At 40.0% G+C, this 24222-nt stretch overlaps 2 protein-coding genes across 4 annotated transcripts in view; one reads left to right on the top strand and one right to left on the bottom strand.

Annotated features, from left to right (window-relative positions):
• noc2l (NOC2-like nucleolar associated transcriptional repressor) overlaps positions 1-10246 on the top strand; it is a 41684-nt gene extending 31438 nt beyond the window's left edge. Inside the window, exons 16-19 of the mRNA XM_077218683.1 lie at positions 4494-4607; positions 5587-5722; positions 9601-9696; positions 9840-10246. Of these exons, the coding sequence (XP_077074798.1) occupies positions 4494-4607; positions 5587-5722; positions 9601-9696; positions 9840-9970 (477 nt within the window). The 3' untranslated portion in view covers positions 9971-10246. The remainder of the gene's footprint in view (positions 1-4493; positions 4608-5586; positions 5723-9600; positions 9697-9839) is intronic.
• Positions 10247-12310: 2064 nt separating this feature from the next.
• Positions 12311-24222, bottom strand: part of samd11 (sterile alpha motif domain containing 11) — a 66347-nt gene continuing 54435 nt past the window's right edge. For 2 of the 3 annotated variants that reach the window (XM_077218669.1, XM_077218671.1), the window contains exons 8-13: positions 20299-20411; positions 19633-19711; positions 18695-19422; positions 16701-16825; positions 16147-16257; positions 12311-14086 (exon numbers count right to left, since the gene is read on the bottom strand). In XM_077218669.1, the coding sequence (XP_077074784.1) occupies positions 13844-14086; positions 16147-16257; positions 16701-16825; positions 18695-19422; positions 19633-19711; positions 20299-20411 (1399 nt within the window). In that variant the 3' untranslated portion in view covers positions 12311-13843. The remainder of the gene's footprint in view (positions 14087-16146; positions 16258-16700; positions 16826-18694; positions 19423-19632; positions 19712-20298; positions 20412-24222) is intronic. The other variant, XM_077218670.1, reaches the window with a different exon arrangement.

Raw genomic sequence — 24222 nt, 5'->3', positions numbered from 1 at the left:
ACGACACAATATGTCGACCTCCATAGAAGGGGGTGCCCGTGGTTATGGAGATATAAATGTTTCATTTTAAGGTAACAAAAACATAACGGTTCATTATGCAAGGTCTTTATACACCACTGAAAAAATAGTTATGGATCTTATATTGCATTTCTGTCAATAGATCCTCAGAAATATTACACAATGCACCTTTAAGGAAAGACTGGCGGAGATTCACTCACTTATACCCCTGCCCCTTTATCCTTCTGTGAGCAACTTATTTTTACTTTATTTTATTGTTGTTGTTTTTTCACAATATGAATTTTACAGAAAAACAAGGCAAACGCATCCAATATTTAAAGATAGTCAAAACTGATTTTCCTTGAATGCCCTTAATGATAAGACGTTCATTTTTTAAACATAAACCAAAGAAAAACACTAAATAAAAACAAAGAATAAAATTGTAGCTTAGAATCGGGGTGTGGTATGTATTACTCTGTGACAATCCTTGCATAGTAAATTTGCTTTCTTCATCCTTCTACATAGATCATTAAAGAGCTATTCATAAACATTCAGACCTTACCACAAGTCTCTTAACAAAATCTGTTCTATGTTGCCTAATATGTTTAAGCCTTCCTTTCCAGATACTGTTAAATTTATCGACTTCCAATCTTATGGACACAGCTTTTCTATATTGTAAATGCTTAGCATTACATCTACCCATTCTTCCCCTTTAGGCACCGAATCACTTCGCCATCTCCTGGTTATTGCTTTCCTACTAGCCAACAACATAATTCGAAGCAATTTATAATCGTCCTTTCTTTTTAATTTTAGAGTCCCCGCTCTCCCAAGATACATAATTTCAAAGCTGTTTGGTATTTTCGTTTCTATCACCTCATCAATTACCACTTTTAATTGTCCAATATTGAGTTCTATGAGAGCAACCCCAAAAGATATGGAAGTGATTTACTTTAAGAAGAAGAAGTTTTATTTATATAGCGCCTTTCCAAAGCTCAAGGTCGCTTTACATGGTACCTTTATAATACATTTAACACTGACGCACAACTTACAATCACAAAGGACACATATAATCACATTTAGGCGAAGTACATGTTAAACAGATATTTTTTTAACTGTGTCTTGAAAGCAGTCACTGATGAGATATTTCGAAGTGAAAGGGGCAGTGAATTCCATAATGTTGGCGCATTAACACTGAATGACCTTCCACCTACTGTAGATAATCGAAAACGAGGGATGGACAGTAAACCAAGTTCAGTTGATCTGAGAGAGCGTGCAGGACGGTAGGTGAAAAGTAGATCAGACAAATATGGGGGTGCAAGACCGTTTAATGCCTTATATGTTAAAAGCAATACCTTAAAGTGGATACGTGATGAAACGGGTAACCAGTGAAGGTCATGAAGCACCGGAGTAATGTGAGCAGAACGCCTGGTGGAGGTGAGAACTCTTGCTGCTGAGTTTTGGACGTACTGCAATCTTGCAATAAGTTTTTTGGGAAGACCAAGAAATAAAGCATTGCAATAATCCAGACGTGATGTGATTGATGCATGAATTAAGAGTTCGGCGTCAGCTAAAGTGAGAGATGGTCTTAGACGAGCAATATTTCGAAGATGAAAGAAAGAGTTTTTAACAATGGAAGAAATATGAGAGCCAAAAGACAGAGTTGAGTCAAATAAGACACAGAGGTTGCGAGTCAGTGATGAAGGCTTTATATGGAAACCATCAATATAGAAGGACTGGTCCATCCTTTTGGAGAACCAATCACTAATATCTCAGTTTTATTATCATTTAATTTGAGGAAGTTAAGGGACATCCAATGCTTTTATGTCCCTGATGCATGCAGTGAGTGAGTCAGGCAGGGATGGTCTATCGGAGCTGGTGGTGAGGTAAATTTGGATGTCATCTGCATAGCAATGGAATTGTAGTCCATGCCTGCGTATGATGCTACCAAGTGGGTGTATTTAGATGATAAACAAGAGTGGACCAAGAACCGAACCTTGAGGAACGCCCCGTGTAAGTAAATTGGTGGCAGAATTATTACCTTGTATGGTGATATAATACATTCTGTCAGTGATATAGGAAATAAGCCAGCAAAGAGCGGAACCAGTGATGCCAATATCAGAAAGCCGAGAAATAAGCAATTCATGGCAGACTGTGTCAAAAGCGGCGCTTAGATCAAGGAGCATCAAGATGTTTATTAACCCTGAATCCATCGATGAGAGAATGTCGTTAACCACACGCAGAAGAGCAGTTTCAGTGCTGTGAGATGGGCGAAAACCCGACTGAAAAGGTCGGGTTTTCCCTTTAGTTTCACCACAAGATCTCCAACATTTAGTATCTCCATGTTTTCTCTGTGCTGGGGTCGCAAAAAAACGTAGTGTATTTTTCCATCCATATTCCCTCCAAAATGAGGAATTTGTGGTTTTCCCATGATATTTATTTATTTTCCCCCAATCCTCGACTGACAACACTGTTCGCCTCCCTCTCCCATCTTTCTTTTACATATACTGTGTTGTCTGCTTTCAAGTCCTCCAGAATCTTGTACAGTTTAGAAATAGCTTTCCGTTCTATCTGTGCCCTATATGCTTCCATTATTATTTTTGTGATCCCTGGTAGGGCTGGTCCGAATAACATTTTTTGAGCTTCGAAGCTTCGGTAGTAATGAACATCGAATATTCGAAGCTTCGGAATCTCTATAGCCTATGTCTGTCTGTCCGTTGCATTTTGATTATTTCAAGCACCGTTCATCCAAACGACTTCACAAGGGAGTGCAGTGTCGTATTTGATGCAATATAGATAGACAGACGAGACGCGACACGTTCAGAATTAATAAACTTTTAATAAACTACAGAACAGCGCGAGCCGGATGCGCACGCGCGCCTCACGCGAGCAGAGCTTATATGCTCCGAGAATGGACACTGCACTAGTGATATAAAACACACACAGGTCTGTTAACTTAAGCAATATTTTTAATAAGGTAGTCTAATATTTTTCTCACTAACAAATTACTGACAAAGTAGGGTAGATTTAAATAAAGAAGCGGCGCGCCTCATGCATGCAGGGCTTATATGCTCCGAGAACGGACACTGCGCTAGTGATATAACACGCGCACACACACACACAGGTCTTTTAACTTAAGCAATATTTTTAATAAGGTAGTCTAATATTTTTCTCACTAACAAATTACTGACAAAGTAGGGTGGATTTAAATAAAGAAGCGGCGCGCCTCACGCATGCAGGGCATATATGCTCCGAGAACGGACACTGCGCTAGTGATATAAAACACATATACACACGTCCTTTAACTTAAGCAATATTTTTAATAAGGTAGTTTTATAATATTTTTCTCACTGACAAAGTAGGGTAGATTTAAATAAATAAAAACGAAATTTAAATAAATAAAAACTAAATTTAAATAAATAAAAACGAAATTTAAATAAATAAAAACGAAATTTAAATAAAGAAAAATGAAATTTAAATAAAGAAAAACGAAAAATAAACGTGACGTCCCAGTAAAATCTCAAAGTCTCCTATATTTAGCTGTAGATTAATTTAGATTGATAAGGATAAAAAGGATAATACATTTTGTTTCTATTATTCTATGTTCCACAATGTCAAAGCAACGCAGCTTAACCCAAAATACAAGCTCATGCATGCACTTCTGTCCATACAAACTCCGCTGTTCTGCGCTCTAGTCAGAGAATACTCCCGTTGCAGGAAAACATTTAGTAGTCCAAGAAGAAGCAAATATATTTATTAAGTAGATATAACGAAGTTATATGTTAAGTATTATATTTCACCAGATTTTATAGTGTAAAACATATTCAAGCGCGAATGAGAACCGTTTCGAGGGGGATGCCAGGTGTGCAAAAAAAAAGAAGAATATTCGAATGTCACATTTTCAAATCGAATACCAACACACCGACGTTGGTATTCAATTTGTTGGGTGTAAAATCTATATCATGTGCGATCCACCTCAAAAACCTACAATGACCTGTAAAATTTTATTTCTTTACAATTTTAGACCAAATTTTAACCGATACCCCCAACCATGGATTTATTTTTAGTTTCAGATGGGACCTCAGTGTTTCATCGCATAGAATAGCTTGTATCGGTAGCCCCTCTATTAGTCTTCCCTCAATGTCTTACTATTTTGCAGAATATTTTTACTTTTTGAGAGCGTGGTCCACTTCAGTTTTTGAAAATTGCTACGATTGGCTTGAATCTTTAATAATATTACTTTAGGGTGTAGTGACAGACCCTACAAACTTTCAATTTTCTTAGATGATAAAGGCCTGCTCTGTTTTTTTAGGGGGTTATTGATCCACAATATAACAGAAGAGGCCTGTGGGTACTCATGTCTTACAATTGTAGTCTTTGATGATTAACTTTATGGCTTTATTTTGTTTTGAATGTGTATTCAGATCCCTTTTGTTTAGCTCTCCTATGGGTGAACATGCAATAACATTTGTTGTGTTTTTATTTTGGTGTGTTTACAGGCAGCCTGGGAGAAGCAAGTAGCAGAGGAAGGCACTCCCATCACTAAATATTACAGCCAGTGGAAGAAACTTCGTGAAAAGGAGATTCAGCTGGAGATCTCAGGGAAAGAAAGGGTAAAAATGCCAAATCCACAGCAACTATTACCATTAGACCAAAATAATCCAAACCACACCTCTTAGCGTAAGCTGTATTTAGACAGATCGGGGCTGTACACACATCTTTCACCAGTGGGAGCCGCAGTACAATGCTTTAGTTTGATCCTCAGAAAGAATCAAATCATTTTGATTATATATATATATATATCGAGACGGCTGTTTATCCCAGTGCTATTTTAATGCTAGTCTTATATTAAACACACAGTTGTGATCATCTTTGTGAAAACTGTAGTGCTGGTTCTGTGAAAGCACCTACTGTGTGTGTTCTTGTATGTGTGTGGAGCTGGAGCATGTCCATAGGGAGATAATGGAGATGACACCAGGCGGAGTGTTGGCGTCTAGGAAGCGGCAGATTGGCGGAGGAGGCGGCAGGGCTAGTGCTACAGGAAGAGTATTATAGCGCTCAGGGCTGCGTCCCAGGCTTTGATCCACGAGTCCCCACGCTCAGATCTGATTACCTCTCCCTCCTGCCTCTGCCACTTCCTCCATCAATACACACACACACATACTTGTATCCTATTATGTTTTTAGGGGAGAATATACATTTATTACCTTTTTGTTTAAAAATTCTATTTTTCTCACTACTAGTATATAATATAATATAAAAATCCTTTGAATTAGTAAGATATCTATAGATAAAAGTAAAATTTTGTGTTGCTCATTTTGTGACGTCTAATGTTAATAAGATGGAAGGAAACTCACAGAATAGCTCATCTACAATTGTTTATGAAAACAAAAAGTGGAAGTGTTTTTTTTTCTAGTTGTACTGTTTCAACCAGATTTGATCTTAAACTAAATCTGAAACAAAAGCAAAAAACAAAACAAAAACGGAATCATTATGTTCTCATTAACGTCATATCTGCAGCTTTTGTTCAGTTTTGATTAATGATAGTATTTAAATATATTTGTTTCTCTTTCTCATCGCTTGTTAATTTAGATGGAGGATTTGAATCTCCCTGAAATCAAGCGCAAGAAGGCTGATGACAAAAAGGCTGACAAAAAGGAGTTCAAGGGTCTCTTTGATTCAGATAGTGACGATGATGATGATGACGACGACCTGTTCAAATCCAAAGGTAGGTGTTCATGTTAATATACTACTCTGTTCTCACATTGCAACTAATGTATATGCCTTACTAATATGTGCAATGGGAAAGATTTTTGTTTTCCTGTAATGCCTTTCTTTGTCACTGGGAGGCTGTTGTACATTGCACTGCGCTGTCAGAAGATTCTCTTATCAGAGATGAGAAATACAAAATGTATAAAATTAAGTAGTAAAGGAGTCAGTTTTACCCAAAAGATCTATTGAACTTTATTTGAACTCTGATTAAATATTCTTCTCAACCCATTATACTTCTCTATAGCAGCATTGCTGGATGGGTCTTGATATTCTTCATTACTGGTTGTGAAACATGGTCTCTATATGACAGGATTAGAGGTGAAGCTGTCAGCTGTTTTAGAGGTGGAGCAAGCTTTAACATTGATTTGTATAACAAAAGATTGTAAAGATACATTTTCTTTGTATATTTTAATATGTGCAGATGAATCATGCACAAAAAAGTTAAGGACTGTATATTAAGAAATCAAACTCTATTTTGATTTAATTTTGGCTTTGAAAAGTTGATTATTAATCTTTACAGTTGATATCGAAAAAAAATGTGTGTATTTATATATATATATATATATATATATATATATATACTCCCTCTCTCCATCTGTGTGTGTGTGAATGGATCTCAGTGGAGGGCAGGTCAGCTGTCAGACGTGCACTTGCCTCTCCTCTTTAACTCTATATCTGGAGTTGTGTGCTGGGTCATGTGTCGGACACATGCCACACTCTCCCACTCCTCCCGCCCATGAGCTGACAGTCGCAGAAAAAGTCCCATGGAGGTGGGAGGCAAGAGGAAGTTTTTGTTTTATTCTTTTCTTTTCTTTTTTTATACATCTGGTGCTCATTGTGTGGAGTCCTTACAAATCTCTCTCATTCTGTCGGTCTCTCACTCTCTTACTCCGTTCTCTCTTACAGGAAGCTTTTTTTTTGCATACTTGGATCCCAGTGGGGGTTTGTAATTCAAAACATTTGCTTGGAATGATTTTAGTGGCCGCTCCTTCACCACACGGCTTAACCGGCCCCATACCTCCAGCGCTTAGACCCGGAGAACAGAGTCACATGACCACTAATATATTAATATGTGGTCTCGGTTGCATATTGTCAAACAAAAAGCCCTTTTTTGTTGTTGATTTGTTGTTCTGTTCTACTCTTTTACGAAACCAACAAATATATTTAACTTTTTTCGCACTTTTGAATAAGACTTTTTCACTTCTGCAGTTTGTTTTATGGCAGTCACATGGCAGAGTTTCAGCGTAAGTGGCTGTAGAAGTAGAAGAGGGCTGCAAAAGACATGAGTGGAGGTGGAAGGAAGAAGAGACTATTTATAATGTAACTTATTTTTATTTGTATGGCATAACAATATTTACGTGTCCATACCCCAGATGCTAGGCTAATACAACTTCTGACTATGAGTTGAAGATGTGACTGGTTTTGCTGGAGCTTGTTTTGAAGCAGGTTACCTTAGCATCAATCAGTTGCTGATGGATAGTATAATACAAATATAAATAAAATGTATTGACAGTTTGCTTGATGTGTACAATATTTACTTTAAGACATGAAAACAGAATCTCCATTATAATTTAGGTGTTTTTTGTTGTTGTAATATTATGCCCATTAGTAATATTTTTATATCCTGCAGGTTAGTTTTATAAACCCCATGCACATTTAATTTCATGCATTTAATAAAAAAAAATCTAGAGATTTTTATGAATCATGCATGTTTTAAAGAAAGTACACACATTAAATTGATCAAAGGTAACAGTAATTACATTTATTTTAAACTGTTCTTTTGACATTTCTTTTTTTTTTTTTGATCAAAGAGTCCTATGAAATATTTTCCACAAATACATTTAGTACAACTGTTTTCAACACAAGAAATGTTTCACCAATCAGCATATTAGACTGATTTCTGATCATGTGACTCTGAAGACTGGATTAATGATGCTGAACATTTAGATTTACCAACACAAGAATAAATTACATTTTTAAATGTATTACAATAGAAAACCGTAATTTTAAATTTTAATAATAATAATTCATATTAATAATTAATTCATCCACCACAGTTGAAAAGAGAAACCATTTTCAAACGGTTCATAAGAACTTTTTTTCTTTCTGTAAATGCTTGCTTGTTATAGTTCTCTTCTCTAAACTCTCTTTTTGGTTTGTTTGCCTATGAAGTTTTGATGTGCTTCACCACCTGCCAGGTTTGTCTACTTTTACCTTATTAATGTTCTTAAGTTGTGTTAGTTTGTCCTTTTGATGTCGCTGCAGTGTGCCAGGGCATTTAATGCTGTCAACATTCTCAAAGACTTGGCTCGAGGTTCTTCCATCTTAATGTGTGTTTGCTCATTTTGTAAACACCCTGATCTTAAGTGTTCCTGTGTCGAGGCTGTTTTCAGTGCTGAGAGCAACATGTAGATTGTGTCTTTTGATTTGTTTCCCCCTCCTACATCATCACTGTATTGATCAGCCCCACAGGCAGTCATTAAAGTCTTTGCCTCGTGCTCCTGGTGGACTTTCTGTACCCTCTCTGAACTCTACGGTCAGCCGTCCACCGGTTATATTAAGATGCATGAGCCCGCTCTCAGCAGCGAGGTGTGCGCATGGTGTTGAGCTCAGCTCCCCCTCTGGCTGGCTCCAGTGTGTTCTGGGTAATTAGGGTGGAGGGTGTCTATGCTGCCAGTCACCTCCAGGCAGCATCGTATCAAATCCCACTTCAAAGCTCAGGGATTTCAACCTTCCATCTTCAGAGAGCAAGAGACACTCCCACACACACACCTCTGGTTTAGCGAGGCTAAATTGCCGTCAGAAGCTAGCCTTTATTTTTGTCATGTAAATGGTGACTTGTGCGTGAGCAGCATGGGTAGGTCAGTGGTGTAGTCTTGTCTCTAGATGAATGCTTACATTAAAGTTATACAAGCTTCGTTGAGTGTTTAATGGGAATCCACAAGTGCAGAAGTTTCTTGAAAATGTTAAATGATGTTACATTATAACACTTAGTATTCACTAGCAGAGCAGAAAGTTTAAGGGATTTCTGAAGTCAGTCAAAAAAAAAAAAGATTTTAGAGGCAGACCAAGTCATTATTATATTATACTTTTATTAGTGATGCACCAATTATTATTATTATATTTTTTTTTTTTTACAGAAATGACGAAACTGAAGTTAAAGTTTAAATTTAGTCGTGAACCAAAACTGAAAATAACATAAAAAATTTATACAATGTTTACATATACATTGTATGCAAACATTTAAATTGAACATGTTTTTATATTAAATTTGTAATGATCTAATTGTTTCTACTCCAATTCGTTGTTGAAATACATTTAGAAGGTGGCTGTAATAACTTGTTTCTCTTACAGGTGAAGTAAAAATATAATGATTATGTAATAATGCATTTGTATATTTATATTCTAGCTGACTAACAAGCTTTGTATAGTTTTGTATATAACTTTGTATAGTTATATTCTAGCTGACTAACAAGCTATATATTGAATTTCATTTCTGATATAAATGTAAATTAAACCACTGGTTTGGGCAATGATTTTAGCCAAATGTTTTTTGGTGTTTTGGTTGAATATTTTCATAGTTTCAATGCATCATACTACTTTTGATAAGTTATGAAGATTTCTTTGATTCCTATTTTCTTTTAAGTGACATTCACCAAACAATCAGGAATGGTCTGCTTTGATTTGATGTTAACCTTAAAATGCAAATTTAATCAGCCTGTTCATCTGACTTTTTCAGTATCAGGAAGTCCGTTTGGATTAGAAATTGTACTGAATGAATGAATAAAAGTAAATGATTATTGTTCTGAAGACATTTTCTAATTTTCTTTGCAGATGAACAGGGTGACTCTGATGAGGTTGACGAAGGCCTAGAGGACCTTTTAGACCCGAGCGATGAAGAGGACGTAGATGACTTGGAGGATGATTCTGGTGATTTATATGTTTCTGTAATAGGCTACGGTTGGCTCTGTTTGGGGCTAGATATTCAATATATTCACTTCAGGATCCCCCTCTTATTTTTCAACCATCTTACCTGTATGTAGCATACCATTTATCTGTTCTCTATTCTCCAGATGGTGACCAGAAAAAGCCATCATCTTTTAAAGGCAAAGCTCCAAAGAAGATGTTGAGCACAGAGCTAAAGGAGGTTGCTGAGGGAGAGGAAGATAAGGTTGAGGACCTAGAGCTCTCTGATCAGGACTAAATTTACAGTGTTACATCAGAGGAACATTTCTATTTAACATTCAAACATGATTGATACAATTATGTTATTAAATGAAAAGCTCACCAAGACATGAGTCATTTAGGGGTGAACTGTTCCTTTAAGTGCCATGTACAGCCCCCGTTGTTGTGATTACATTTCTTTTTTGCACCATTGAATTTTATAAAGTGTACAACAAAAGAGATGGACTTCTTTTTCATCTAACACTTCATAATGTTGTCAAATTAAAGGTGGTCTCTGAACTTTGTTTTAAAACTACATTAAGGTGTCTTTTTTTCTTCTTCAGTGTACTTCAGATATGTTGCGTTGTTGTGTGAGGGCACTGCTTGTGTTTAGGGGTGGTGAATGGGTAAACCAGAGGCGGAGGTGGAGGCACGGGGTCAGCCCTGAGCACCAGGCTGCCAAACGCTCGTATCATCCACTGCCAGGCTGTGCTGCCCAGGTGGGGAGAGAGGAAGAGAAGAAAACAGAGAGCAGCCTGTTCTCTCGCCAAAACATCTCTCCCCTTCAGTGCTTTCACATCACTTTCTGAAAACACTTGTTTTTTTCTAAATGTTTTAAAAGCAGCGTTTAAGCAGCAGTAGTGCTGTAGGAAATTGGTTAAAAGAAACGTAACCTACTAAAATATTGCAACCAAAAAAAAAAAATCATCCTTGTTTAGATTATTTGTTAAATAATTGTTTTGCGAGTGCAATTCAAAGAGTTGTCTCATCCAGTTTGTTAGTGATTAGTTTAGGAATTGGATCTAGTTCTAACTATCAGCTGGTAGCAGCTTTAAACAGTTCAGTCGGGTGAGGTAGATTATGCATTGATTACTAGTTTAAGGCTAGTTTTAAACCTAACGTGATAAAAGTTGTCGATATGACATGTGCTATATTCCAAGTCTTCTATGGTGAATTTGCATACTAAGTCCACAATCAATGTAATTGCATGGAAAGTGTCCTGCACATTATCTTTTTGTGTGTCCTGAAAGTCATGAGATTGGAACGATTTAGGGGTCAGTAAACATTTTATTCCTTTAAAGGTACTCTAAGGGATGTTGGGTGACGTCACTTCTTGTTGACGTTCGAAGTATTGTCAAACAAAACGGAGGCTAGCTAGACCCTCCCTCCTCCCGTCCCCTCCCCCTAACTTCCGTTGCACGCGCACTAACCCCTGAAGCATCTTTCTTGTTGCATAATGAAAGTTTGCGCACATATTTTTGCTCTGTTCTTTCCATCTCTCCCAGCTTAAAGGGGTGGTTGATTATGATTTCAGTAGAGAACATTTGGGAGTCTGCTCAAGCTGTCGCATCTGTATTTTCACATTTATTGCAATACAGTACGTTACACAAAATGGAATAGCATGTCACTGTAGGCATCTTACAATAGTTCCCGCACTAGCGATTTATAGATTATCATGAAAGAATATGCTTGTCAATAGTTAGTTAATAGTTAATTCCACATCAGCTACATGAATTCATCAACTAACCATTCAGAAATGTCCTGTTGCATTCTACATGTTGTCCCTTCTTCTAGAATCTCTCCATTATTGTCCAACTTTGGTTTGAACATAAAAGGTAGAACAGTTTCTGACATTTTAGTGCATATCTTGTGCTAAAACAAGCTGTTGAAGCTCTGCCTTCTGTGCCGGGAGCAGCAGCTCATTTGCATTTAAAGGGACAAAAAATTATACGTTTTTGCTCACCCTGAAAAATTGACAATTTTAACATGTTATGAAAAATTGACAATTTTAACATGTTATAAAAAATTATCTCTGGGGTATTTTGAGATAAAACTTCACATACACACTCAGACTCAAACTGGGGCCATCAGAGACTTATTTTATATCTTGTAAAAAGGGGCATTATACCACCCCTTTAAGGTGCTGTTCAGAACGTCAGGCAACATTAAATTCAGGTCACCATGACTAAACTTCAGCTGGGCTCCATTGAGTTTTCACTAGAGCACCCGGCTCATGTTTGCGTGAGTCTGGGTAACAGGTTTACTCCTCGAAGCACAGTATCACAAGCAGCACCTGGTGCTGACAGTCACGGTTGCAGTAAAAAGATCTTTTTAGAGGCGGATGGTGGACGTCCCTGAGAGTCATTTGTTCTTTGGGTTAGGCGGGCACCACAGGGGCCCTGGCCTGTGACTGAACCTGACGCTCTGACAGCTGTTGTTGACCTGAACCCTACACACACACACACACACACACTTACACTCCCCTAACCAGGGGATTTACCATCCACTGCCATCCACTGGGGCCGCCACTCCCTGCATGACTGTGGAGGAGTTTGGAAATAAACATCACTGAGAGAAAAAAAAAAGAGAAACAAGCATCTTTATGTTTTCAATAGGATTTATTTCACCCAGCGGAGAATAGAAAAATAGGATGAAGACAAAACATTGATGGGAAATCTAGTGACGATTTTAATTAATTGCTTACATATTTAAAAAGAAAAAACAATTTCAAAGATTTGCATAAAGAGCTTTGTGCCGTCCATTTCCCTGCAACAAAGAGAAAAGTATTGTTCTTTGGGATCAATTTAAGGACAATTTAATATCTCGTTGCTCTAACTACAGCAAAAAAAATTCTATAAATATTTTTTTCCTCATTTATATGCTGAAGTGGCATTTAAGATTAGGGCTCATGATTATTACAACTGGAATACACAGCAAACAGAAAAATAAGAACAAAAGTAACACCGAGTCACCCAGTCACATTTTGTTCAGTAATAAAGAAGATTTTTAACTCGTGCAACTACATTTAACAAAACGTACCACTTATTTCATCTTCAGTATATTCTCATCTTGAGCATGTTTCTATACAATTCAGGACAACATGTCTTTCCCACAGCAGTAATTGTGACCTCACAATGGCATTAATCCATCTATGGACTGGCATAGGGATGGACGTACATCCTTCCCTAATGCCCTTTTTCCGCGGGGTCGTGAAAGTAAAACGGGCCCAGATGTTTGTCGGGTGAGAGGGTGGGCCATTGCTTTGGCTGATGGCTTTTGGTCACAAGAAGTCTTAAGTGCTTTACACATCTTTCTTTTTAAGTTTCTTTACCTTCAGTATGGCCCTGTATGTGTACCTTGTTTCATCACCGGAGAGATCAACACTAAATCTTGTTTGAAAATTCCACATCCATCCATCTTTGGTTTTGGACTGTGGAATGCATAGTTGCACTGGTCAAGTCTGCAAATGAGTTCCATCCTGTTCTTATATTTACTCCTCTTTGGAGGATTTAGTCTTTCGAAGCTAAACCAACTCCAGAGAGTTTAAAAACGGCTGGAAGTTGGAGGAGGAGATGGCGTAAACACAAGAAAAAAAAGTGTCTTTTTCGAAGTTTACCGCTCCCCGAGAATGTTGGTTACCAGAGGAGTTCATTGCAGCGAATGATGCTTTCCTGCAAAGTCTGACACAAAAGAATGTTGCATGTGTACCTTGTGCGCTCGCTGGATGGGTCTCTCTTCCTTCTGGCATGCTGTTTAGGAGCAGCTGTCTGCTCACGTTCATCTCTCGCACACTCTAACCCTTCCTGTCTCGTCCCCAAGTCCCTATTTGCACATCTTTGGATTTTGGCTCCCTCACAGCCGCTGTGAAGGGTGGAGCTGTTTCAGCCTGCATCATTTCTGCAGTCTCTCTTCTTTCTGCACATTTCTCCACACTTTTCCTAAAAAGACTAAGTGCCTCTGCATAAAGGTCCTCAAGTTTGCTTTTTATTTCAGGAGGGGGGTAGAGGGGGTAAGAGGAAGGAAAGAATAGTTCAAAGAGGGCCCCCTTCATGCCCTCTTTCCGTCTTTACCTCCTCCCTGAAGCACTGCCTCTGCCATATGGAGAAGCAGTCAAGAGTTTTAATGGCCAATTCTACGAGGGAGGTTTAGTGGAGTCGTAGGCTCCCGCTGAGGAGGGGTTTCCGTTCTCCTGTTTAGGGGAGGCGCGGCAGGCTGGAGGGGGCACGCTGAATGGGGAGGAAGTGCTGCCGGTAGAAGGAGGACGGGTCTCGGCGGGCAGGGGGTCTCTGTCTGTGGGGCGCAGAACAGATGGCGGCAGCGGGAGGGCCAGCGGGAAGCTGGTCATGTAGAATATTCTGCCAATACGTCGTGCCACCTGAGGAAAGCAGCCACATGCCAGCGTTATTTCTAACACCATACACCCAACAGGAAGTGCATAAGGATGTGCAGTACCAGTGATACAAGATGATTGTGTTTGTGTCTGCTCAGAATAATGAACGAATAAATGTGATAACACATGCAGAAACAAGACAAAAGACAGTGCCTATCTATAGGTTTGTGGGGCCCTGGGCAAGATCATAAAACAAAAAATCAATAAAAATTACAAATATTTTCTGGTCGGAAGTTCTAATATGTTCATTTATTATGGACCATCTTTGTAGCCCCCTCTTCAGGAGCAGTATGCACTCCTGCTCCTGAAGAGAAACTTTCCTGCAAAGTTTAGATCCATCCCTTTCCAACACAGAAATTTTGAATGATCCTGAAGACCTTGATTAGCTTGTACAAGTGTGTTTTATTAGGATTTGACCTAAACTCGGGAAGTTGGCCCTCCAGAAGCAGGATAGTAGGGGAGAACCGGGGCGAAAGTAACATGGGACGAAAGTAACAAAGCGATTTTCTCTGAGCCCTGACTACATTTGCGTTTCAAGCCATGACAGCATGTTCAGCATGCAGCCAGTGATAGAGCTGCTAAATATCACGTGATTTCATCATCGTTTCCCGCGGTTAGGTCCGGAAAGCTATTTTCGAGTACGGCAAGTAAATTACTGAAGCGGTACTTTTTTTCTATTTACAAGTTGTGTTTCTCGTTTAATGTGTCACAGTAATGATCAATCTACATGTTATTTAGTGCTGCAACACATGATAAAGTTAGCCTTGTCAGAGTTTTTCGGTATACAAGTAATTCGGGTTTAAGTGTCAGGAGTTCCAGTCGGGACGAAAGTAACACTTGTTACTTTTGTCCCGCTGCTTTGTTTACGCATAGAAACAGCTGGATGGAAACATGACTACAGTTAGATTATTTTGATAATTCATGAATTTATCTTATTTAGTTTAATTGTCATATTGTTCATTATGTTGAATGTTTTATAAAATGGATTGACATTCACAATACAAAAATATTTTAAGCAAATCAAGTTTGTACTGTATGATTATTTTTGAAACATTTGATGAAACTGAAATTTAAAATTAAAATGTAATGTTAATTTTTTTGCAAAGATAAATGACAAAATATGTTTGCAGTTATATGAACAGAGTCATAGTTAATGAAAACCAGAGGAACACAAAATTAAAATATAGATGTATTGTTGTTACTTTGGACCCAACTGTGTGTTACTTTCGTCCCAACTGACGGGGTCGAAAGTAACAATGTGCAACTTATGTTCAAAGTGAAATTATACTGAAGTCATTCGACATTTGTACAAAATACCACCTGGTATTGATAGACCACACTTGTGAGTTATTAACCACAGCAAAAATATATCTCGGTCTAAAACAATATCTTTTAAAATTATGTTTTCCTGAAAAATGGTACTTTCGCCCCTGCTCTACCCTACACCCTTGCTTTATGGCTCTCTAAGTCCACTGTAATGCAGAGTTTAGCTCCAACCCTGATTAAAACCCTGATTCTGCAGAGTTGCCCACCCTTTCCCTATTGTATATCAGTCCACTATTATTGCAGCTTCTTGACATGGAGAGCTATCTTCCTGCAGAGTTTAGCTATAACCCCATTTAAATACCTGAATCAAGTTATCAAGGTCTCAAGAATACTTAATGAAGTTTTATTTAACAAAGTTCAGGAGGGGCGCAAGAGGAAGCCGGTAAAGCCGTCTCTCACCTCTGTCCTGCGTCAGTTTCACAGCCACCACCCCATCCCCCACCATCCCCCCACCACCCCATTGCCTCACTCTTGGCTGGTTTCTATCCCAGTCAAGGAGGGGGAGTACTCTGGGTTTGGGCCAAATTCCGAGCTCTGAGTCCTCCCCCGGACAGAACGGCAAATGCACATAAATTACTATATTTGATTTCATGTACTTGTAAACTTGTGAAATAATTACATGCAGGTGTGTTGGAGTAAGGTCTGCATAAAACTCTGCATGATGTTGGCCCTCCAGGAGCAGGATTTGACACCCCTAGTACAGCAGGTCTTCTCTTTACCTGAGAGCGGATCTTGAGGGCAGGCCCCAGTTTCAATCCCATGTTGTTGAGCAAGTGGTCCTCAGTTAGCAGTGGCAGAGTCTCGCCATCAATGGCCTGCTCTCTGAAGACCTGAAATAGATGACCTAGCTTCAGCTGACGTTGATGAACATTGACCATTTCACTCAACATGCACACAATTCACGTGACACATTCCACGGGGAAGCTCATGCATACTCTGCATCTGCAGTGAAATGTGGTGCGCTGTGGTCAACGGTGTTTTTTTTGTTTTTTTTTGATGCACTAGGCATGCGACAGATTGACATTCGGTGTGGTGAGATGTGTGAGACAGAGCTGTGAGTGAGAAAGATAAGAGCAGCGCAGAGCGGCCTTCTTACTTTTTAAAGAACACTCATGAAAGTACTAAATCAAGCTATTCTGGTCTAATGTTCTTGTCTACAAATTGCAGCACATGATCTTCCTTCTGTGCTGTACTGTATATCTCCAGTAGCCCCTGTTAAAGGCAGGGGCAGGAGAGGAGGTATCCAACGCTCTGCTCCTGCTCTTGTCCTCACCTGTGTGTACTCCCCACAGCCTGCTAGGCTGCTGATGAAGCTGCACACCTCCTCCACACTCCACTTGCTGATGTCCTCGACTGCTCCCGCCTCTTCTCCGTCCACAAAAAGACCTCCCATTGCGCCTGTGAGCCCGACGGGCCGAGAGGAAGCAGAAATCATTAGAGACAGAAGGCCCCCTGTCCCCTTACACACTCACTTGCACCTACACACCGCTCTGTTATTGACCCTGCCTATTACAGAGTTTAGTAAAGGTCAGCGGCAGGGCCCCTTCCTGGGGGAGGTCTCTCAGCTGGAGCAGGTAATGCATTTCAGATGGCTGAGGTTGCTCTGCACTCATTCAGTTAGATGGGGAGAAACACTTAAGCTACTCCTCTTTAACTAGATATTAATGTGGTGTTAAACCTTGTATGCTTCGTTGTTATGTGGATAAGAATATTTCACCACATAATTCTATCATTTGAACACCCTCATGTTTTTTGGAACACAAGCACATTGTCCAGGCTACTCTTTTCCATACAACAAAAGTGGATGATAATTGTGGCTGTCAAGCTCCAAAATTTACCAGTGAAAGTACATTTAAGTTCCTGACATTTCATGGTATTTTATAGTATATTTTTTTGTTTTGTTTTCCCAGACAGACATAGTGCCGGCCAAGATCCTGCCCACATCTGGTACACGTGGATTCCACATGGCCCAGAAGTGGGCCAGATCTGGGCCGACACTATGTTGCTGTCTGGGTTGGAGCTTGACAGCAGCGATTGCCATACACTTACATTTACAGAGAGAAGAGAAACCTGCATATTATTGTAAAAATTTAATTTGGCATTAAGCAATAACTGAATTTTTTTTAAACTATTTTTTAAACTATTGTTTTTTTCTCTCTGTCTCATCATATCATTGGTAAGATGAGACATGTTTGTATGTTAGTATACTAGGGTTTGCATGCTCAGTATTTGCTAGAATGCCTGAGGTAGATTAGCTCAGCCTCTCTCTGAATTGGTCACTTCCTCATTAGGAGACTCATTTTCCATTAAAACTTGCTCTGGGCTTGCTTGCACTCTGGGCTCAATTTCTAAGTTTCTCTCTAACTCTCCTTCTGTCTCTTTGAGGACAAGGAATACTATGTGAAGTCCAGATTTTTATAATTCAGGAGCAGGCATATGATGTCCCTAACACTAGTGCTCTGTATGTTCATTTTAAATGAGGAGTGCTTTGGAATTTTGGAATATGGAAATGTATGTCTCCATGGCTAGGTTCACACTGCAAGCCTTAGCGCTTAATTCCGATTTATTTCTCAGATCCAATTTTTTTGTATAGCTGTTCACATTGTTGTTTTAAATTTGGCCAATATCAGATTCCAGTACGAACAGATCATGGTCCTGAACTAACCAGCATGTGCAAAAGAATGACAAAAAGACGTCAAACAGCACGCTGTCATACGGAAAAAAATACAGAGAACATTAAAGTAAAGGATTACTCGTTTATTTATAGTGTGATCTGCCACGGAAGCCAGCAAATTTATGTGCAGGCAATATATAAAATATAAAAAAATAAACTTTTAAACATTTATGGTACGGTCCTCGTGTTTTGCTTGAATGAGCTGTAACTTTATACTTACGAGTTCTGACACATCACTGTCCTTCACTGACTACCTTTCGCAACTATCATGATAACTTTGGGTATGTAAAATCTTTGAAGTGACTCCCATGAGCACATAATTGTGACAAATGTTGCTCTAAAGTGACGTAAAAGTCACATGAATTCCAATATGACTGTTCAGACTGTGGTCGCATTGCAAAACATCTGACCTGTATCGGATTTAGTACCTCATAAGGAAGTGGCAAAAATGGGAATTGAAAAAATCACATGTGAGCAAAAAAATCGGATTTTGGCCATATTTACCTGCAGTCTGAACGTAGCATAAGATACAATATCTCTCATTGAATGTGATTAGATTTTGTGATCTGAATTTTTAACAGCTGTTAACTCACCGGTGTGAAAGTAAGGGCTGGTGTATGGAAAGGTAAAGGGCAGCGTTTGTCCAGGCAAAGTGGTTAAGGGTGGGATTCCTGGTGGCAGGTATTTGGCCTCACTCTTGCTCAGTCCTGATGTGAAGAGGTGGTGGGTTGGTGACTCTTGGCCAATGGAGCTACAAGGGGCACTAAGCCGCCCTGACCCCTCCCCCAGCTCTTTCACTGTTTTGCTAGACTTGGCCACATCCTTGCCTTGACACACCTCCGAACCTCCGAGACTATGTCCGTCCACTTTGGAAAGCCTCTCAGGCCTATCTTCCCCAACCTCTGCATCAATGTCAGAGTCTTTCATGTCTTCATCTTGTCCCTCTGTTTCTCCATCCCGCTCACAACCCTCACTGAGCATCTCTTTAGTCTCAGACAAACCCCCTTGTTGGTCCCCTCGGAGTGGTCCTCCTTTCCTCAAGCTCTTCCTGTTGCTGAGGTCTTTAGAGGAAGTGCCTACTGCTGCCCCCTGGTGGTTGAGGGAGAGTAATGGGGTATTGTTGTGCCGCAAAACCAGCATGGCATTGCGGCGATTGAGCTCCTCTCGGAGTGGGTGGCCCTCTGGGATTTCGTGCAGGCTGCGCAAGGCAGGGTGTTCTGCAGGAAGCCCGGGATGCAGGCCCAGTGGGTCCGCCAGAAGTCGCTGCCTGTGGAGGTTCTCTAACTCCTTCTGTCTCAACAACTCAGCAGACATTTCCAACCTGGAGGAACATTCCACAATCAGAAAGGCACACTGCAACATGGAAATGAACATTTCCTGAGAAAAAGATTGCAACTTACATAATATAAAATTCCCAGAGTATTTGTGTGCATCATGAATTAAATCTATCTTTTGGTATAGTACAAACAGTTGCTCAAACATCAAGTATTAGTTGATTGAGACATTTATTTGTGCATCTCTATAACATTACCTAGCAAGGTTCTGTTTACGAAGGATCTCCTGTTGACGAGCGAACATCTCTGCCTGAGCAGGCTGCAGGAAACCATAACCTACAGAACAACAGCAAGAGAACATCAATTTTACCGGGAAGGGAAACATATTCATCCCATTGTACAGCTATCATTAAAAAATAAATAAGGTATACATCTGTTTGAATACAATATACAGATTTTCAGATTATACACATTCAACATAGTGATATATACAGTGGCCCCAAAATAAATGATGATAGACCTTTCCTCCTTGAGGATCTTTTTTTATTACTTTTTTAACCAACTGATCTCAAGGTAATTTTAACTGGATGTATGAAGTCAGTTCTTCTCAAGTTTACACAGGTGTCCTGGCAGAGTAACACAGGTGTAATTCATCACATTGACTAGGGATGTTACACGGTTACAACTATGTTTGAGCATCAAAAAGTGTCCAAATAATTTCACCTCAATGTTGATCTGTTGTTGTATTTTCAAACCTAACCTTTTGCTTGAAAAGTCCACTTGTGCTATATTAATTTAAAATAAATGCTATTGTATATATAACTGTATATATAACCAATACCACATATAAAAAAAAACTCCAAGGTTAAAAGAGATCGGAGTAAATGTGAGTGTGTGTAACATCTGGCAGAGGTAATGCTCACCTGGGGCTTGGCAGAGGGCAGAAGGCATGCCCAGGAACGGGGGACGCAGGTGAGGCCCCAGAGCAATGTGAGGAGCATTCTGTGGGGACAGCAATGGAGGGTGCGATATGTCTCTGTGCAAAAAAAAAAACACACCATCATTAACAAACTGCTACTATTTTTCTACTGTATACAAGTCTTTCACAACCTGCTTGAGGTCAATACGAAACAACATTTATGACCCATTTTATTTTACATTACAGGATACATTTTTCATAAACGGGATATTCAAAAATAAAAATTTAATGAACAAAATATAAACATATATTATGATTTTTTTTTTATAATGTACACACATTAATCATTCTCAATAAGACTAAACCATGTCTTGGTTTAGGGGTCTGTAAATATGTCATGTTTGACTTCACGAAATTGTAACTTACACAATACATACACTTTCTTAATTGTGTGGTCTTATGGTATTAAAACAGGTATGCTTGCAACAGTCTGATATGCATGTGTGGTGTAATGGTAATGATACAGGTTCATCAACAGTCTGGTTCAGTTGTACAGCATTATGGTAATGATACTGATTTTTAACAATTTTCTGTTATGGCTGTGCTTTGGAAAGCTAACTATATAGATTTCCAACAGTCTAATATGGCTGTGTACCGTTGTGGTAATGATTCAGGTTTTTTAAGGAGTCTGGTACAGTTGTACGGTGCTTTGGTAATGAACAGGTTGTCAACAATCTGCTACTTTTGTGTGGTGATATCATTACAATACAGGTTTCCAAAGTCAAATACAATATAGCTGTGTGGTCTTATGGTAATGCTGCGTTCTCTTCCATCGGTTATTTTTATCGCTCCCTCCGGTGCACACGAGCGACCGTAGCCCCTCATCAGTCCTGTCACGCTGCGGACAGCGGCACTGTTTGTATTCTTGCCCCCCACCCCACCCCCACTCCACCCCACCACCACAACCGCCATCATCTCCTAGCTCTCGCTCCCTCCCTCTTGCTCTGCTGCGCTCTGTGGCCCTCTCACTCTGGTAATGAGGCCTGAATGCACAATAAGAGCATGTCATACTCCGACAGCTGGGGCGGCCCCCTAGCCTCGCCCGGGCTACAGGCTGAAGCACCCACTAATTAACACAGTTCTTCCTCTTCCACCCCAACACACACGCACACATCCCCCTCCTCTTCCTGTCTCCCTCCGCCGTATTCAGCCAATAAAAAGATGGCGTGTCGCGTAGCCTCAATTAAAATTTTCTCCTTTTGTACAGGTGGAGAACACAGGCTGTTCATATACAATACAGCAGCCGCCTTTATAGAGCCCTGGCAGGGAAGAAGGAAAATGAGAGAAGGGGTAAGGAGAGAAAAGGAGGGAGAGGAAAAATATGAAGAAGTGTACTAGTGGCGAGGTGTTGAAATCCAGGCAGATCCTGCGGTGTCTTTTTAAAGCTTTTTACTGCTCCTCTGCCAATGCAAGCCCCTCCATTTACTGCAACTCTTCACTGAGCCCTCCAACACACGTGCTCACACATGCATAAATATAAATGAAACCCAACACACCTAAAGCAAGCGAAAGAACAGCGTGGTTGCTTTGTACTTGTGACTGAGCAACTCTTGCTCCAGGGGGAGAGAGACTGAGCAATGCAGTGCAACACAAACACATAAACATCCAAACAGAAGAGACGGAAAACAAAAAAAAAACATCTGAAATGAGGCTATGCCATACTTAGGTTTTACGCAATTTCTTAGCTAAATAGCCCTTGCATGTCTTCCTTGAGCAAAAAAAAAAACCTAAAAGCACAGATACAAGCGGAACAAGCATGTGTGTAAATAGAGGGGTTGAGGAAGGTGTGGAGAGACACAAAGGAGGGAAATCATCGATCGATTGGGCGGCTGTTGAAATGTTAATGCTAATCGTATAACCGCTTTCCGCCGGTGCCTCGGACTTCTGTGGCAGCTCCAATTAATCTGGAAGAAGGCAGCGCGTGACCTTGGGGCCGGGAGTCGGGCCGGCAGCCCAGCCATGCTTATGTAATTACACTGTGAAGTGTGTAATCACCTGGCCTAATCCCTCAGGCCTCACAATTAGCCCGGGCGGCGCTGGCCAGGCCTGCCAAACTCTGCGCCGCCCTGCGCGGCCCACAGATGAATAACGGTCAATTAAAGCTGCATGACTGGGGCCGCGAGGCGTCCGCTCGATAGTAATTAGCTGTAATCATGGGGAGACGTGCCCGGCAGACGTGATTCTCCTTTTATAGGAAGCAATTTTGGAATGAGGCAAGCGTTAACCATTTCACTCTGGGTCTTTGGCCGACAGAAAAATAAAAATGGGGTTGAAAGAGAACAAGAAAAAAACAGGGCGATATGTTGGAGGGCAGGGATTATGACTCACAAAATACTAAAATGTAAAAATGTTAAAGCTGCAGTGTGTAATTTGTTTTCCACTAGCTACACCAGACGAAATTGCAAAAATAATGAATATTTCCAAAAAGGTTTCCAGTTGGCATGTTAGTTTTATCTGTGCTTTAAAAAGATATGAACATTGTGTCACACAAGAAGATATATAAAAAATAAATGTTCAATGTTTTTTAATCCATACAATGAAAGTAAGAGGGATCTAATTCTTTGACTTTAATTGTATGGACAAAAGCAACTGAAACATTCTTCAGAACATCATATTTTGTGTTTTACAGATTTAAAAAAAAAAAGGTTTAGAAAGAATGATGATTATTTTCATTTTTGAGTGAACTATCCATTTAAATAGAGATAAAAGTATTTCAACATTTAAAAAAGTTGCACATGGCAGCTTTAAAAATGTGTTACATTTATTGTTACACTGACTGCAATTCAGTTTACAGGCTTAATTACCTATACATCTTTTGAGGACTGCCTCCGTTCCTTCACCCTGCCACATCTCTCCTTTTCTCTATCTGTCGATCTCTCTAGCTCTCTCGCATCCTAGCTAGCGGTAGGGCAAGTAGACGCCACTTGTGTTCGCTCATGTGTGACGACCTGTCAGAGTGGCAGCGGCGTCGCTCCCTGGCTGAAAGCAACGGCAATGTAGAATGTTGTCTGTGTGTGTGTGTGTGTGTGTGTGTGTGTGTGTGTGTGTGTGTGTGTGTGTGTGTGTGTGTGTGTGTGTGTGTGTGTGTGTGTGTGTGTGTGGGTGTGAAGGCAGAGGCAAAGCACCAAACTGGCCAGACGAGAAAAAGAGAGAGAGAGAGAAAAGTGGAGCAGAGCTGACAGGATGGCCCTTAATGAGAGGAGCGCGGGGGATTAGCCGCTCGCCACACCGTGCCCGCCTCGCCTTGACTCAAGGCGGGAACACATTTGCACAGGAAGCACATTAAAATGCATAAGGCTCTTGCTCACCCAACGCCCCCCAACCCAGACCACTGTCTGTTGCTTGTGCTGCCCCACATGCCAAACACATTAGGATTTGCCTTGCAGATTCCCTAAATGCAATCTGCCATTTAAACCCAGACAAATGGCCAGCCATGGCTGCAGGACTATTGATCTTGGTAATGATTTGTTTTTAACAATAGCCACTAATGGGCGTCAGATAATCAATTATGGAGAGTCGATAGAAAGGTGAGCTTGAGGAATGGCTTCCGGCGCACTGTTTTAGCCTGGCGGACTCTCTGTCGATACTTTAGAGGGGTTAGCAATGTCACACAATCTGTGCTAAAAGCTTATAGCCCACCCAAACATACAGGCCAGTATTCAGTCATCATTTTTCCACCGTCATATTCAGGTGAATTAATCATTCAGAATGATTTTGTAAAATCAAATCAAATGATTCATTCTCATGAACTACTAAGAACATGCCAAGTTATATAGACCACTTTTATTATACGTTTATTGTGCGTTATATGATTTTTGAAGCTTGAAATCTTTGGTAACAGTTCATTGTAACAGCATGGACAAAAAAG

This window comes from Siphateles boraxobius, unplaced genomic scaffold, assembly GCF_051911475.1.
Source record: "Siphateles boraxobius isolate OS27281-9 unplaced genomic scaffold, OSU_SipBor_1 77, whole genome shotgun sequence".
Taxonomy (NCBI): domain Eukaryota; kingdom Metazoa; phylum Chordata; class Actinopteri; order Cypriniformes; family Leuciscidae; genus Siphateles; species Siphateles boraxobius.
Note: the sequence above shows the minus strand (reverse complement) of the source record. Positions and strands in the feature narration are given on the sequence as shown.